Source organism: Rhinatrema bivittatum, chromosome 2 (genome assembly GCF_901001135.1).
Source record: "Rhinatrema bivittatum chromosome 2, aRhiBiv1.1, whole genome shotgun sequence".
NCBI lineage: Eukaryota > Metazoa > Chordata > Amphibia > Gymnophiona > Rhinatrematidae > Rhinatrema > Rhinatrema bivittatum.
This window is the reverse complement of record NC_042616.1, coordinates 158,485,845-158,501,021: the sequence shown is the minus strand read 5'-3', so window position 1 is coordinate 158,501,021 and position 15,177 is coordinate 158,485,845. Positions and strand designations below refer to the sequence as shown.

At 49.7% G+C, this 15,177-nt stretch overlaps 1 protein-coding gene across 5 annotated transcripts in view; it reads left to right on the top strand.

The window, feature by feature from the left end:
- The window catches only part of DBF4 (DBF4 zinc finger), a 161,991-nt gene that overhangs the window by 104,381 nt on the left and 42,433 nt on the right, over positions 1–15,177 (top strand). For 3 of the 5 annotated variants that reach the window (XM_029588794.1, XM_029588793.1, XM_029588797.1), the window contains one exon: positions 2,380–2,425. In XM_029588794.1, coding sequence (XP_029444654.1) covers positions 2,380–2,425 — 46 coding nt within the window. The remainder of the gene's footprint in view (positions 1–2,379; positions 2,426–15,177) is intronic. The other 2 variants (XM_029588795.1, XM_029588798.1) reach the window with 1 other exon arrangement.

Genomic DNA, 15,177 nt, shown 5'->3' with positions numbered 1-15,177 from the left:
CTGGGCGTAGATGGGAGGAGCAATCTGAAAGAATGGCTCCTAAGAAGGAGGAGTCAGCTATCTTGTAGTGTCTCAGATTCAGTATATTCCGCTTCAGTTAGGATTCTCCGTGAGGAGTAGCAATCTGTTGGGAAAGCTTTGTGTTAGAGCTGGTAGACAGCAATCTGTTATGAGATAGTAGTGGTGAATCCTTGGGCCGGTGGCAGATGACCACGCCCCCCGGGAGGATATCCCGAGAGGGTCCACCAGCTAGGCTTGAGTATGGAGAGAGACACACATTAGTTCTTTTATCAAACAGGTTTTTGGAAACCACCAGAGGTTGCAGTAGTGAGCGGATATGCCCGGCAGGGCTGTAGTCCCTCAGGCACTGGAACCGCGATCCAGGATGGCTGAGCTGTTGAGAAACTGTAGAAAGTGAGTAGGTAGAGTAGACAATGTTCATGAACAGAACTAGATGACAAAACTCACATAAGGTCTCAAGGAAGCTCAGGTGCTGGAAAGGTTTAGGCCCTCGAGGAGCGAGTACCTGGTCCCAGGGAAAGCTCTGAGAGAGCAATGGTAACTTACAATTGTTTGTAGCAGCGATAGCTTCCAGACAGTAGAGAATCTTCAGAATGTCCAGGAACATGGGCCCTCGAGGAGCGAGTACCGGTTCCTATCGTAATCTGAAAGTAAAGAAAAGAGCGAGGCCCCCAAGGAGTGGGTACCTCTGGTAAGTCCGAGGAGGCAGAGTAGCTTGGAGGAAACGTAGCCGAATCCTCTCCTTGCTAATCCAGTTTGTTTAGCGTCTTCAAAGACCTTTAAATATTGGAAGCAGATAGCGTCATCTCAGGGGGACGCCCCTGAGGTTCGTGCCCTTGCTGGTACAAGAGTTGGGACGTGCGCGCCGTAGGCATCAGGACAAGATGGTGGAGTTGCAGCATCGAGCCGGTTCGGGGACGCCGGAGGGAGACAGCATGGATACGCCGCGGCAGCCAGCCGTCCATCAGACCCGGAGGGAGTCGCCACAGAGGTAAAGAGGGCAGAGTGAAGGCGTCGAGCAGCGACGGACACAACAGGAGTCTTTTCTAATAATTACTCCAGCTTTGTTTTCCTTTCTTCCAAAGATAGAGTTGAGCTTTAATATGAATCAGTCTATTTCCTTACTATCCCTAGTCAAGGAGGGGAATGCTGTACATTATGCACTTCTTCATCCCTTGGATATGCTCAGATATCTTTTACATTATCTCAAGGTAACCAATACGTTTTGGAATTCAGATTATCTTTGTTCTGTATTGTGGTGTAAAGAAAGGGGCAACGGCCTCTAAAGCAACCGTGGAAGGAAGTGATCATGCCTCTACTGAAGCAGATTCAGGTGCATTGCTTGAGAGCACAGGCTACTTCGTGGACTAAGCTACAGTTGATATCTCAATCAGAGATTTACAGAGTGGTGACTTGATTGTCCTTGCATACCTCTTCTAATTATTATCGTGTTTGTGTAAACGATGTTTCCTTTGCCTTGGTGCAGCATCCTGCCCTGTGAGGGAGTAGCTTATGTTAAATCCCGTTGATAATGGACTGGCATGACTGGATGAAGAGGAAGGTGAAATTACTATTTACCTGATAATTCTTTCCTCTGCAACAGTCAGGAAAGTCCATGATCCCTCCCAATGCTGCTTTCTATTTCTGTGGTGTTAGGTTCTTGGCAGGTTATCCAGAAAAGGCTTATGAATGCCATATCGTTCAGAACCTAGGTTCTTATTGAGTATGGGGGGGATATTGGTTTTCTTTTCCCTAAGTTTAGCTTTTTCTATGTTTATCACTCTTTTTTTTTTTTTTTTTTTGTTGGTTTGTTTGTTCCTTTGCTTCCTTGTTCATCCTGAAAATTTGAAGGGAAAAAAAGATGAATGAAGGGAACTAAAAGAGAATTGTTTATGGTTTTAAAGTGTCCACAGCTTTTACAGAGTTTACTGACAGGCTGATGTCAGTACAGAGGTATTTGAAGGGTGACATCAGCAAGCTTTTGATCTCTGTCTCCATCTGCTGGTTGGCATGTATAACCCATTAGTAATGACTGACCTGTCTTAAAGGAAAGGAAATTATCAAGTAAGTAGTAATTTAACCTTTGTTAAATTTAAAGGTTTTAATTTTGTTGTGTCCTGGTGCCTTGTGCTACTGTTGACTGATTTGTTGATATTTAGCGGACTTGAACATAATGCAGTGATATTCCCAATACATTATGGAATGGTTTTTATATAAAATCAGAGGCATGTTCCATGCCTTTAAAAAAAAAAAAAAAAGAAAAAAAAAGAAAGGCTACTGCAGTGTGTTAACTGATCTGCCAAACTTTAATGTAACGAGACTATAACTTCAGCTAAGAAAAATATTTTGTTTTTCAAGCAGGGAGATTGAAGAAGCCATTTATCAAAGTTGAAGACAGAAGTCGGTAAGCATCATGTTTATACTACCTCCATAGTCATTTGAGGGGCAGCTGTCAAATCCTGGAGAAAGAAGTGAGACAATACCTCTTCAATCTAAACATAAACTGGAAAGGGTTACTAGTAACCAAGAAACAGGAAGAGGACTCTGCTGCTCCCTATATATTCCCTTCTTTTTTTATTTTCCAGTGCTGTCTGAAACCCCTCCAGAGTTTACTGTGAGCTCCCTCTCTAAATTCCATGCTGAAGAGTATCTCACTTCAGCCCGAGTCCAGCTCCAATGTGTCTGTAGAGCATGCAAATTCTCCATCCTTCCAGGGCAAATTTTATCCCTACTTGCCTTGGCAAGCTCTACATTTCCTTCCCACTAATTCTTCTATATTATTCTATAGTGCTCTTTCTCCATGGACAAGCAGACAAACAGCCACACACGTGGGCAGTGTCCCCTGATGGTGCCAGGATGGAGCACACATTCACAATGCTCAGAAGAAACCTTTGCTCGCTTTGCTATCACCATGTGAGCCTCCTCAGTTTCTTTTCATCCGTTTAATGAACAGTCTGAATCTCTCTAGCCCCCTTGTCTATTACTGCATTTTTCGATATTACTGTCATTTGAAAAAAATTTTAATTTCATTTTTTGTCTCAGTTTATTTTCTTTTCTATAGTTAAAAAAAAAAACAAAAAAAACCCCCCACCAGTTACAGCAGTTTTCTTTTTGTCAATGTCATATTCCTACTGGCCTTGGCTGAAAAGACACCGAGATTAGGTAGGCAGCCTTTTAAGTTGTGCTAAAATTGCAATCCCAAAATGTCAAGTCAAGACTTACATGATCTGTGTCTGAGATGTTTAGGGATATCACATGACTCATCTGATTATGAGCCCTGTGGAAGGATGTAACTATCAGCTGTCACAGTCAAAAACCAAAAAATCATCTCCTAAGAGAACAGTGTCTGATCAGCCAGAGTCTCAAAGAAGTAGAACTGAGAGAAAGAGATCAGAAGACAGCTCACCTTGGCACAAAAAGAGAAAAGACCCCACACTGAAGATCGTTCAGCACTGAAAGAGAAGTAAACTGCACAGAAATCCGTTTGGTACCAGAAGAGAGATCTGCACTTTCTGTGATATAAACCACCATTCAGAGCTGGCCATGTTGGTGCCATCAGCACTGATTCTATCAGTGCCAAAGCCTTCCATGCTGATGCGAACATCTAATGCACGGTCAGGCCCTAAGATCTCAGCACCAAAGCATGCAGCTCCAAGTGATATCAATGTGGTAGTAGTATCACAGCACTGACACTCCAGCTCTGCTTCATTGCACAGAGCTTCATCTTTCATTTTGATACAGGAGTCAGAACTCAGAGCCATAGCCAGGCAATTTGGTGCCTATGGCCAAGTGAAAAACTGCGCCTTCGCCCATTACATAACACATGACACCATGAGTTGAGAGACTCTGTTAAATGCTTGTACAGCAATGATCATGGCAAGTGTAAGGGTATTAGGTGCCCTAGGAAAACTTTACAGCCTTGCACTCTCCACCCCATCACACCCTCCTCACACACTAAAAAATTATGCATTTATAACAACAGATTTTACATGAAAAAGAACATTCAAAGCACAGTTTTCTGAGGTAAAAATATCACTTACAATATGTATATTACTAGCCGTTAAGCCCGTAACAACGGGCTACATTAAAAAAAAAATTTCAGTCCATTTCCTCCCCCCTCCCTCATTCTCCTCCCTCCCACCTCATTCTCCCCTCACCCTTTATTCTCCTTCCCACCTCCCCCCTCTAGTCTCCCTCCCTCCTCCCCTCTCCCCTCCCCTCAGTCACTCCCTCCTCCCCTCAGTCACTCCATTTCCGGATAGCACAAATGGAAGATCTTCGGGGGAGGTCCCTCGCGCGCGTCTGCCGCTACTGCGCCTTGCCGCTACTGGTCCTTGCCGCCACCGCTCCTTGTCCTTGCCGCCGCTCCTCGCCGCCACCACTCCTCGTCCTTGCCGACGCTCCTCGCCGCCACCGCTCCTCGTCCTTGCCGCCGTTCCTGGTCCTTGCCAATGCTCCTCGCCGCCGCTCCTGGTCCTTGCTGCCGCTGCCACTGCTCCTTGCCGCCGCTCCTCCCAGCACCATTTTTGTTATGGGCAAGCTCTGGCCGACGTGCTTGCCCGCACATGCGCGGTAGAGCTGCTCTCTACTGCGCATTTGCGGCACGTCGGTCAGGGCTCCCTTATCTAGTAGATATTTCTCACAGGACAAGCAGGATGGTAGTCCTCACATATGGGTGACATCACAGGATGGAGCCCAATCACGGAACACTTTTGTCAAAATTTCTAGAACTTTGACTAGCACCTACTGGGCATGCCCAGGATGGCACCAACCCTGCAACCAGCAGGGGTCCGCCTTTAGTCTTCTTTTTTCCGCGCAGCAGTAGCCACGCGGGTTAAGGAGCTCTACAGAGATTCCTGACAGGAATTTTCCTCACAGAATTACTTCATGATTTAATACCCCACAGGGGTCTCCCTATTCAATTTTTGCTTCCGCTTTGGTCCGGTAAGTTTTTACACGATTCTGGTCAATTCCCATCGAGTTAGGCCCTCGTGGCCTACTGGCCGTCGACCGCACCGCGGCTAAATTTTACTGACCCTCACAAGGTCTGTGTAATGTGTTTAGGGAGCGAGCATGATGTCCTTACTTGCACCAAATGTGCCCTTATGACACCAAAAGGTCGCAAGGCTAGAATGGAGAAGATGGAACTTCTCTTTCGATCACAAACTCCGACGCCGTCCATAGCCTCGATGTCATCCGAGCCGACACTGTCTACGTCACTCCAGTATCGTGCACCGACCGATGTCCGACCGGCATCGACGACTCCACGGCCATCGACGCCCTCTGTTCCTCCTCAGCATAAGGACCGAGGAGATCGTCGAGAAAAGCATCGACATCGATACCATAGGTCTCAGACCATCGATGCAGGCAAGCCCTCGAGGTCGCCGCCACCGAAGAAAGCCCGTCCAGAAAAGGCACCGACCCTATCTGGCTCCGGGTCACTGAGGCAACCTTCACCGGGACCGGTGATAGCAGCCGCAATTCCACCTCCAACGGTGGTCCTTCCGGCTCCGCCTCCTCCTCCGGCATCAGGGCTCCACGCTCCAGGTTTCTGAGAGGAATTGGATCAGATGATTCAAGAGGCCATCGGCAGAGCGATGCAAGGCTTCAAGATTCCTCCGATGCCAGTGCCGATTCCTGAACTGGCTACCGATCCTATTCCTGTAGCGCTGGCACCGCTACTAACGAGGATGGAAGCGCTGCTCGCCACTTTTCCTCCGATGGATCCGGGGGCACCGATGGGCCCGGTGCCCTCCTCCCCAATTCCTCTTTCATTGACAGAAGAAAGAGAAACACCGTTCCTTCCTTCATCGGGAATCGTACCGATGCCTCAGCCATTGATGTCACCGATAGCGTCTTTGCTACCATCGGTGCCGCCGATGCATCAATCAATGCCCTCGGTACCTCCATCGATGCCTCCGGTGACTCCCTCGATGCCTTCGGTGCCTCAACTAGGACCTTCAGGAATACCAGCATTCCGTCCCTCTAAGGATCCTAGGGGTGCTGGTGATGAACCCTATGATACATGGACCGATGACTCATCCCAGGATACCGATGACTTACCATTGCCACCCTCTCCTACTGAAAGCAGGAAGCGTTCTCCTTCAGAGGACTTGTCCTTCATTACTTTTGTGAAGGAAATGTCTGAATTGGTTCCATTCCAACTTCAGACAGAACAGGATGATAGACACCAGATGATGGAACTTCTGCAATTTCTGGGTGCTCCTAAAGAAATCACCTCTATCCCTATCCATGATGTCCTCTTGGATCTTCTGAAGAGGAATTGGGAGCATCCTGATTCGGTGGCACCAGTTAACCGAAAAGCGGACACCACATACCTAATCCAGTCAACTCCAGGTTTCCAAAAAACCCAATTAGATCATCATTCAGTGGTTGTTGAGTCAGCCCAAAAGAAAGCCCGACGTTCCAAACCTCACTCTTCTTTCCCTACAGGGAAGGAGCAGGACAGACTATCTGACTTGCCTTGCACTGGTGACAATCTTTTGGTGAACAGATACAACAAGCAGTGGCACAGCTCAAAGATCACCATGAGACTCTTCGCCAACTCTCCTTTTTACCTTCTGAAGATCCTGCTAAGCAAACATTCAGAAAGGATCCCAAGAAGTCTTTCTACCTCCAAAGGAACTCTTATCCTCCACTGTCCAAAGGTCGCTTTACTAAGCCTTATCAGAAAGACCAGTCCAGGCAACCTATCAGGCAAAAACCACAGACAACCCCTCAGCCAGGCCCAGCTGGTTTTTGACTCTTTCCTAGAGAGCAGTGTTCAGCCTCCACTACTGCATATACCAGTGGGAGGTCGATTGTGCCACTTCAGCAACATCTGGCACACAATCACCTCAGACCAGTGGGTTCTTGCCATATTCACTCAAGGTTATTATCTCAACTTTCTCGCCATTCCACCGGACTCCCCACCTCGGCTGACATGGGGAACATCTGATCACTCACCTCTCCTGGATCAGGAAGTCTCCCTCCTCCTTCAGTCCAGAGCAATCGAACCAGTGCCCTACTCTCAACAGGGCCTCTGCTTCTATTCCCGGTACTTTCTAATCCCAAAAATGTTAGGTGGCGTTCGCCCAATACTAGACCTTCGTGCCTTAAATAAGTACCTACAAAGAGAAAAGTTCAAGATGGTAACCTTGGGTTCCCTCCTTCCCCTTCTGCAAAGGGAAGACAGGCTCTGCTCTATAGACCTCCAGGACGCTTACACACACATCGCAATAACTCCATCTCATCGCAAATTTCTGCGATTCCTGGTAGGCCCAAAGCACTATCAATACGGAGTGCTACCATTCGGCCTGGCATCTGCACCACGAGTCGTCACCAAGTGCGTCGTAGTAGTAGCAAAGCATTCCTCGGGACTCAAGGTGCCCATGTCTACCCCTACCTCGACAACTGGTTGATCAGGGCTCCCACCCAGCAAGCTGCTCTGACGTCCCTACGTCTCACCTTGCATACCCTGATCTCCCTAGGTTTTCTCATCAATTACCCAAAGTCCAACTTAGTCCCATCACAAACCCTGTCATTCATAGGAACAGATTTGGACACCTTTAAAGCAAAAGCATTTCTTCCTCGAGAACGAGCTCTCACTCTCACTTCTCTCGCCCATCAGCTGCAGTCTCGAAAACGCTCAACTGCACGTCACTTCCTAGTATTGCTAGGATACATGGTGTCCTTGGTACATGTCACTCTAATGGCTCGTCTCGCCATGAGGGTCATGCAGTGGACTCTAAGTCACAGTGGATACAATCATCTCAACCACTGTCAGCCATTGTCCATATCACCAACCCACTTCGCTTGGTGGAAGAATCAATCCAATCTCCTCCAAGGCCTTCCTTTCCAGGCTCCAGATCCTCAAATAACCCTTACAACCGATGCCTCCAACCTCGGCTGGGGAGCACATGTTGCCAATTTGCAAACTCAAGGCACCTGGTCTCCAGAGGAAGCCAAACACCAAATAAATTTCCTGGAACTACAAGCAATAAGATATGCTCTCAGGGTGTTTCAGGATCGCCTTTCCAACCAGGTCATCCTGATTCAAACAGACAACCAGGTGGCCATGTGGCACATCAACAAACAAGGAGGAACAGGCTCCTACCTCCTGTGTCAGGAAGCTGCACAGATATGGGTGGAGGCCCTTTCCCACTTGATGAACCTGAAGGCCACCTACTTGCCGGGAGTGGACAATGTGTTGGCAGACAAGCTGAGTCACACCTTTCAGCCGCACGAGTGGTCCCTCAACCCCTCAGTAGTGGACTCAATATTCCAACGTAGGGGTTACCCTCACATAGACCTCTTTGTGTCACCTCAAAACCACAAAGTAGAGAACTTTCGCTCTCTCACTCGCAGCCAACACTCACTACCAAGAGATGCGTTCTCCCTCTCATGGGCAACCGATCTCCTATATGCATTCCCTCCACTTCCACTTCTCTCAAAAACACTCATGAAGTTACATCAGGACAAGGGAAGCATGATCCTGATAGCCCCTCACTGGCCATGCCAAGTGTGGTTTCCGATTCTTCAGGACCTCTCCATTCACAGGCACATTCCCCTGGGGAAAGACCCGCTTCTGATCACTCAAAACGACGGGTGCCTATGCCACCCCAATCTTCAGGCCTTGTCCCTGACTGCCTGGATGTTGAAAGGTTAATTCTTCAGCCATTCTACCTTTCGGAGCCAGTTTCCCGTGTCCTGATTGCTTCATGAAAGCCTTCCACGAGAAAATCTTATTACAAATGGAACAGGTTTAAGTCATGGTGTTCCTCACTGTCCCTTGATCCTTTCACTTGTTCCACCACAAAGTTTCTAGACTATCTCTGGCACTTGTCAGAATCAGGTCTAAAAACTTCTTCCATCAGGATGCATGTCAGTGCAGTACCTGCCTTCCATAAAGGTGTTGGGGATGTCCCATTTCAGTACAACCCTTGTAACACGTTTTCTGAAGGGCTTGTTCGACCTCAAATCTCCACTGCGCCCTCCGGCCCCTTCTTGGGACCTCAACCTGGTTTTGGGTTGGCTCATGAAACCACCATTTGAGCCTCTCCAATCTTGTGATCTTCGCTATCTCACATGGAAAGTGATTTTTCTTTTGGGAATCACATCCGTTCGCAGAGTTAGTGTGTTACAGGCCTTAGTCACCTATCCGCCTTATACTAAACTTCTGCATGATAGGGTGAGTGTGGAGTACTACCCTAAGTTTTTGCCTAAGGTAGTATCGGAGTTTCACATTAATCAATCCATTATACTACCCACCTTCTTTCCCAGGCCCCATTCCAATCCAGGAGAACAGGCTCTGCATTCCCTTGACTGTAAACGGGCTCTAGCATTCTATCTAGATCATACAGTAACCCACAAAAAATCCACCCAACTGTTTGTTTCTTTCCATCCCATCAGATTGGGTCAACCTGTGGGTAAGCAGACTCTCTCCTCCTGGTTAGCGGACTGCATATCCTTTTGCTATCAGCAAACAGGCATTCCACTTCAAGACCATGTTAAAGCACACTCTGTCAGGGCCATGGCAACTTCAGTAGCACACCTATGCTTGTTGCCGCTTCCTGATATTTGTAGGGCTGCTACCTGGAGTCTCTCCATACCTCTACAGCCCATTATTGTTTAGACAAGGCTGGAAGACAAGATTCCATCTTCGGCCAGTCTGTCTTGCGCAACCTATTTCCAACTTGATGTACCAACACCCTTCCGCCTGCCCGTTAGGGTTCAGGATGCCCTCTATCAAATTCCTCCCCAGTCCTTGTGCCTATTGCACATCTTGGGTACATTTGGTGCATTTCTCGGACATCCTCAGCTCGGTACTTACCCATATGTGAGGACTACCATCCTGCTTGTCCTGTGAGAAAGCAGAAGTTGCTTACCTGTAACATTAGTTCTCACAGGACAGCAGGATGTTAGTCCTCATGAAACCTGCCTGCCACCCCGCGGTATTGGGTTCGTTACGTTTTCTTATTTTATTTTTTGGCACTATACTATAGCTTTTAAACAAGACTGAAGGGGACCCCTGCTGGTTGCAGGGTTGGTGCCATCCTGGGCACCAAAAGTGTTCGGTGATTGGGCTCCATCCTGTGATGTCACCCATATGTGAGGACTAACATCCTGCTGTCCTGTGAGAACACCTGTTACAGGTAAGCAACTTCTGCTTTACATGCACTGTTGTGGTGCCAACCAGAAAACCCTGCAAAAAAGCAAGAGAGATCGTGGAACCTATATAATATTAGGCCTACTGTAATGCATCTTGGATATGGGCATGATCCTCAGAGAGCCATGAGGAAAAAGAATTTCGATATAAAAACAGCACTAACTGCAAGCACTTAAACAGCAACAATTCTACTTATCAAAGTTAATACTACAAATATTACACCAGGCCTAAAATAGTAATATACCCCCATTAGAGAAACAGAACAAGCCATTCCCTGTACGTACCAGGATCAGTCGACTGCTGGGTTATGCCTCCCATCCAGCAGGAGTCAGAGAGAAACTGAAAAGGCACCACCTATATACCCTGGTGCACCTCCCTGCGATCCTTCAGTATATCTCTGACTCCAGCAGATGAGAGAGCATAACCTGCGGTCCTGATCTACTGAAAAAAAAAAAAACCCCCCACAGAGGAGTGAGGTGCTCCACTATTTCAGGTTTGATTTAAGTTATCTGGGAGGCAACTGTGACTAGAACTCGAGAAAAGCTGAAGTTAGGAGCCATAGCAGGCAAGGCAGGGCTCTGCCCTGAAGCCTTTCCCCGGAGTACATTTTGTCCAGCCCAGTGAGAGGAGGGGGAGTATTCATCGGTGGGCCGGTCACTTTCCCCCTCCGCCTCCAGAGAAGCCCATCCCTCGGAGAAAGTTGACAGAAGGAGTTTCTCCTTTCTGCAGGCTCCAAGCGTTTTCAAAGTTTGTAAAAAAAAAAAAAAAAAAAAAGAAGTGCTGCATTGCTAGCTGCCGCGGAAAGCGCTGTTGAATTTAAAAAAAAAACGAGGTGTGTTTACAAATTCCCTACCTGCTGTACTCTCTGGGTCTCCGGAGGGGGTGGCCTGCCACCCATCACTGTTTCGCGCCGTTTCGCGCTTCTTTCTCTTCAGGGCAATGCCCAGGGGACTCGTTTGTGTTGCGTGCGGGGAGTCAGGGCTCCGGCTCTCGCGCAAAGGCCTCTGTTCCCGGTGCATTCCCGGGGATGAGAGGCCTTCGTGGAGAGCAGCCCCGACCGAGAAGTCACTCCCTTCGCGGCTGATCTCCTCGGGTGGCCTCGCGGGAGCGTTCCCGAGTGCGGAGGCGGCGGCCATTTTGGATCCCACGGTGGCCATTTTAAATCGACCCGGTCGTGAAACGGAGCTGTCAGAGGAGGAAGAGGATGATGATCCCCTCTCCCCGCTGGAGTTAAGTCTTCCCAGGGGCCGCGATTCTTCTGGGCATGCTAAGGGGGATACTCGGAAGAGGCCACACCCCTTCTCGTCTCAATTTGTGCTTTTGCTGCACAAAGCTTACCTGGAGGCAGAAGCAGATTGGGAGCAGGGGGCTTCGACTCCAAATAAGCGGGGGAAAATTTCTATAAGTCCTGAGGGACTAGGTTTGGGAAATTCTGCTCCTTCCCCAGCTCCTAAGCCACCGCAGCATAATCCGGTGGATCCTGCCCCTCAAGATCCCCCTACTCCTGATTCAGGGGCAGACGTGGGGAGCACGGATCTCGTAGAGGGCGATGATCCGCTTGTCCTCAGATTGTTCCATAAGGAGGAGTTGGACCCCTTGATCTCGCATGTTCTTCAAGAACTGGGGATCCCAGTCCCACAGATTGATTCAAATTCTTTACCAGGCTACTTGGAGTTGACGGGGCTCCGCGCGCCGTCCCATGCGTTTCCTTATCATAACAAACTTTCCCAGATCGTGTCCCGGGAATGGGATGCTCCGGAGGCTACCTTAAGAGTTGGACGGGCTATGGATAAGCTGTACCCGCTTCCTCTTGAGGCTTTGGAATTGCTTAAGGTGCCTAAGGTGGATTCAGCAGTCACGGCCATCGCTAAACATACCACAATCCCAGTTACAGGTGGCACGGCCCTTAAGGATCCCCAAGATAGAAAATTGGAAGTGTTGCTGAAGCGAATCTTTGAGGTGTCAGCCCTAGGGGTGCAAGCGGCGGTTGTAGTTGCATGGTACAGAGGGCTACCCTCCGCTGGGTGCAGCAAATGTTAACGTCTCAGGATTTGCCTCCAGGGGAAGCAGAGCAGGCGAACCGAATGGAATCGGCGGTGGCCTATGCGGCGGACGCCCTGTATGATCTTCTCCATACTTCAGCCCGCTCCATGGCATCAGCAGTCTCCGCGCGCCGACTCCTCTGGCTACGCCATTGGGCGGTGGACTCATCCTCCAAGGCGCAACTTGGTTCCTTCCCTTTTCGGGGTAAGTTGTTATTTGGGGATGAGTTGGAGCAGCTAATTAAGTCCTTGGGAGAGAACAAGGTCTTCAAATTGCCGGAAGACAGGCCGAAATCATTTCGTTCCTCGGGATCCTTTCGTGGTCGTTTTCGTGGACAGCGCCGGTATCGCTCCGGGAGAGGTTCCTCTTCATTTGCACCGCGGCAACCGCCAGCACGCCCTCAAGGATGGTCTCCTTCCTTTCATGGCCGACGGCAATCGCGCACGGGGGCGAGCCATGCCTTTACCAATAATAAGACACCACAATGAGGGGACGCTGGTCCATCCCTCCGTTCCGGAAGTGGGGGGTCGTTTATTTCACTTTCGGGAGGAATGGGCCAGAATAACCTCAGACCAGTGGGTCCTCGACATTATAAACCGCGGCTACGCCTTCGATTTTGCACAACCCCTGCGCGATTTCTTCCTAGCCTCCCCCTGCGGGTCGCGAGAAAAGCAAGAGGCTATTTTGCAAACGCTAGCGCAGTTACAGGCTCTGGGGGCTATAGTTCCCATGGCTGTGGCCGAGCAAGGCACGGGTCGCTACTCCATCTATTTCATCATCCCAAAGAAGGAAGGAACCTTCCGTCCCATCCTCGATCTAAAACAGGTCAACAGAGCTCTAAGAATCCCAAGCTTCCGAATGGAGACTCTCCGTTCTGTCATTGCGGCGGTCCACAAAGGCGAATTTTTGGCTTCTTTGGATCTCACGGAGGCTTACCTGCACATCGGCATACAGGAATGTCATCAGAGGTTCCTAAGGTTCATGGTCCTGGGAGCTCATTACCAGTTTTGTGCTCTCCCCTTTGGTCTCACAACAGCCCCGAGGGTCTTCACCAAAGTAATGATAGTCGTCGCCGCAAGTCTCCGAAGAGAAGGAGTGCTCGTCCATCCTTACTTGGACGACTGGCTCATTCGGGCAAAATCAAGACGGCTTTGCGAGGAGGCAGTACGCACAGTCATTTCCTGTCTGAGCTCCCTAGGTTGGGTCGTCAACTACTCCAAGAGCCAGCTGATACCCTGCCAGACCCTAGAGTTTCTGGGGGCCTTGTTCAATACGGAGTGGGGCAAGGTTTCCCTGCCGCAGGTGCGAATGGAGCGACTGATGGCGCACGTTCGTCGTCTTCTAGCTCTGTCGCTGCTGGTGGTATGGGATTATTTACAGGTTCTTGGATATATGGCGTCCACCCTAGAGTTGGTGCCTTGGGCTTTTGCGCATATGCGACCATTACAGAGAGCGCTATTATCTCGATGGGACCCCAAGTCGGAAGAATTCCGGGTGCCGTTACCACTTCTAGACCCGGCAAGGGCCAGTCTGCAATGGTGGTTGCAGCTGACCCATTTGCTCCGGGGAGTCGATTTGGAGCCTCCGAAATGGATCATCATCACAACGGACGCCAGCCTGTCGGGTTGGGGGGCGGTCTGCCAATCTCAATCCGCACAGGGGCGTTGGACGGCTTCGCAGTCCAAGTGGTCCATCAACCGTCTAGAGACAAGGGCAGTCCGCTTGGCGCTGCTTTGGTTTCTTCCTCTGATCCGACATCAAGCAGTCCGAGTCCTGTCAGACAATGCAATGACCGTGGCCTATATAAATCGCCAAGGAGGAACCAGGAGTTACTTGGTTGTGTCCGAGGCGAGCAAGTTAATGGATTGGGCGGAGGCGCATCTGTCTCGATTAGCGGCCTCACACATTGCCGGCGTCGACAACATCAGGCGGACTATCTCAGCCGGCAGCAGTTGGATCCGGGGGAGTGGGAACTGTCACAAGAGGCACTCAAACTCATCGTTCAAAGATGGGGAACGACCCACGTAGACCTCATGGTGATGCGCCTAAATGCAAAGGCAGCGCGTTTCTTCAGCCGCAGACGAGAGCACGGCTCGGAAGGCGTGGACGCATTGGTTCTTCCATGGCCCGAACATGTTCTCCTGTATGTGTTCCCTTCGTGGCCACTGATAGGCAAAGTGTTGCGTCGGATAGAATCCCACGTGGGTCCGGTCGTTCTCGTAGCGCCAGAGTGGGCCAGGAGGCCGTGGTTTGCCGATCTGATCAATCTAGCGGTGGACGGTCCCGTGCGTCTCGGTCACCTTCCTTGCCTATTGCGACAGGGTCCAGTGTTTTTCGACCAGGCCGATCGCTTTTGTCTAGCGGCTTGGCTTTTGAGAGGCGTCAATTGAGGAAGAAGGGATATTCTGATTCGGTCATTACTACTCTTCTTCAAGCTCGTAAGCCGTCTACTTCGGTTACCTACGTGCAGGTTTGGAAGGTGTTCGACTCTTGGTGTCGTGGTTCCTCCATGTCTCCAAGACAAGCCACGGTGTCACAGGTCCTCCAGTTCCTGCAGGAGGGCCTAAAGAAGGGCTTATCCTATAATTCCCTTAGAGTGCAGGTGGCGGCTTTAGGCTGTTTCCGCGGCAAAATTGACTGCGTTTCCATAGCCATGCACCCCGATGTAGCCAGATTTTTTAAGGGGGTCAAGCATTTGCGCCCGCCGGTGCGACCTATCTGTCCCGCTTGGAGTCTGAATTTAGTTCTTCATGGCCTTAGTTCTTCTCCTTTTGAGCCGCTGAAGCGGGCTACACTCAAAGATCTCACTCTCAAGACAGTTTTCTTGGTGGCTATTTGTTCGGCGAGACTCTTTTCAGAGCTCCAAGCGCTGTCATGCAGGGAGCCTTTCCTTCGCATTTCGGATTCGGGTGTTTCGCTTCGAACTGTCCCGTCCTTCTTGCCTA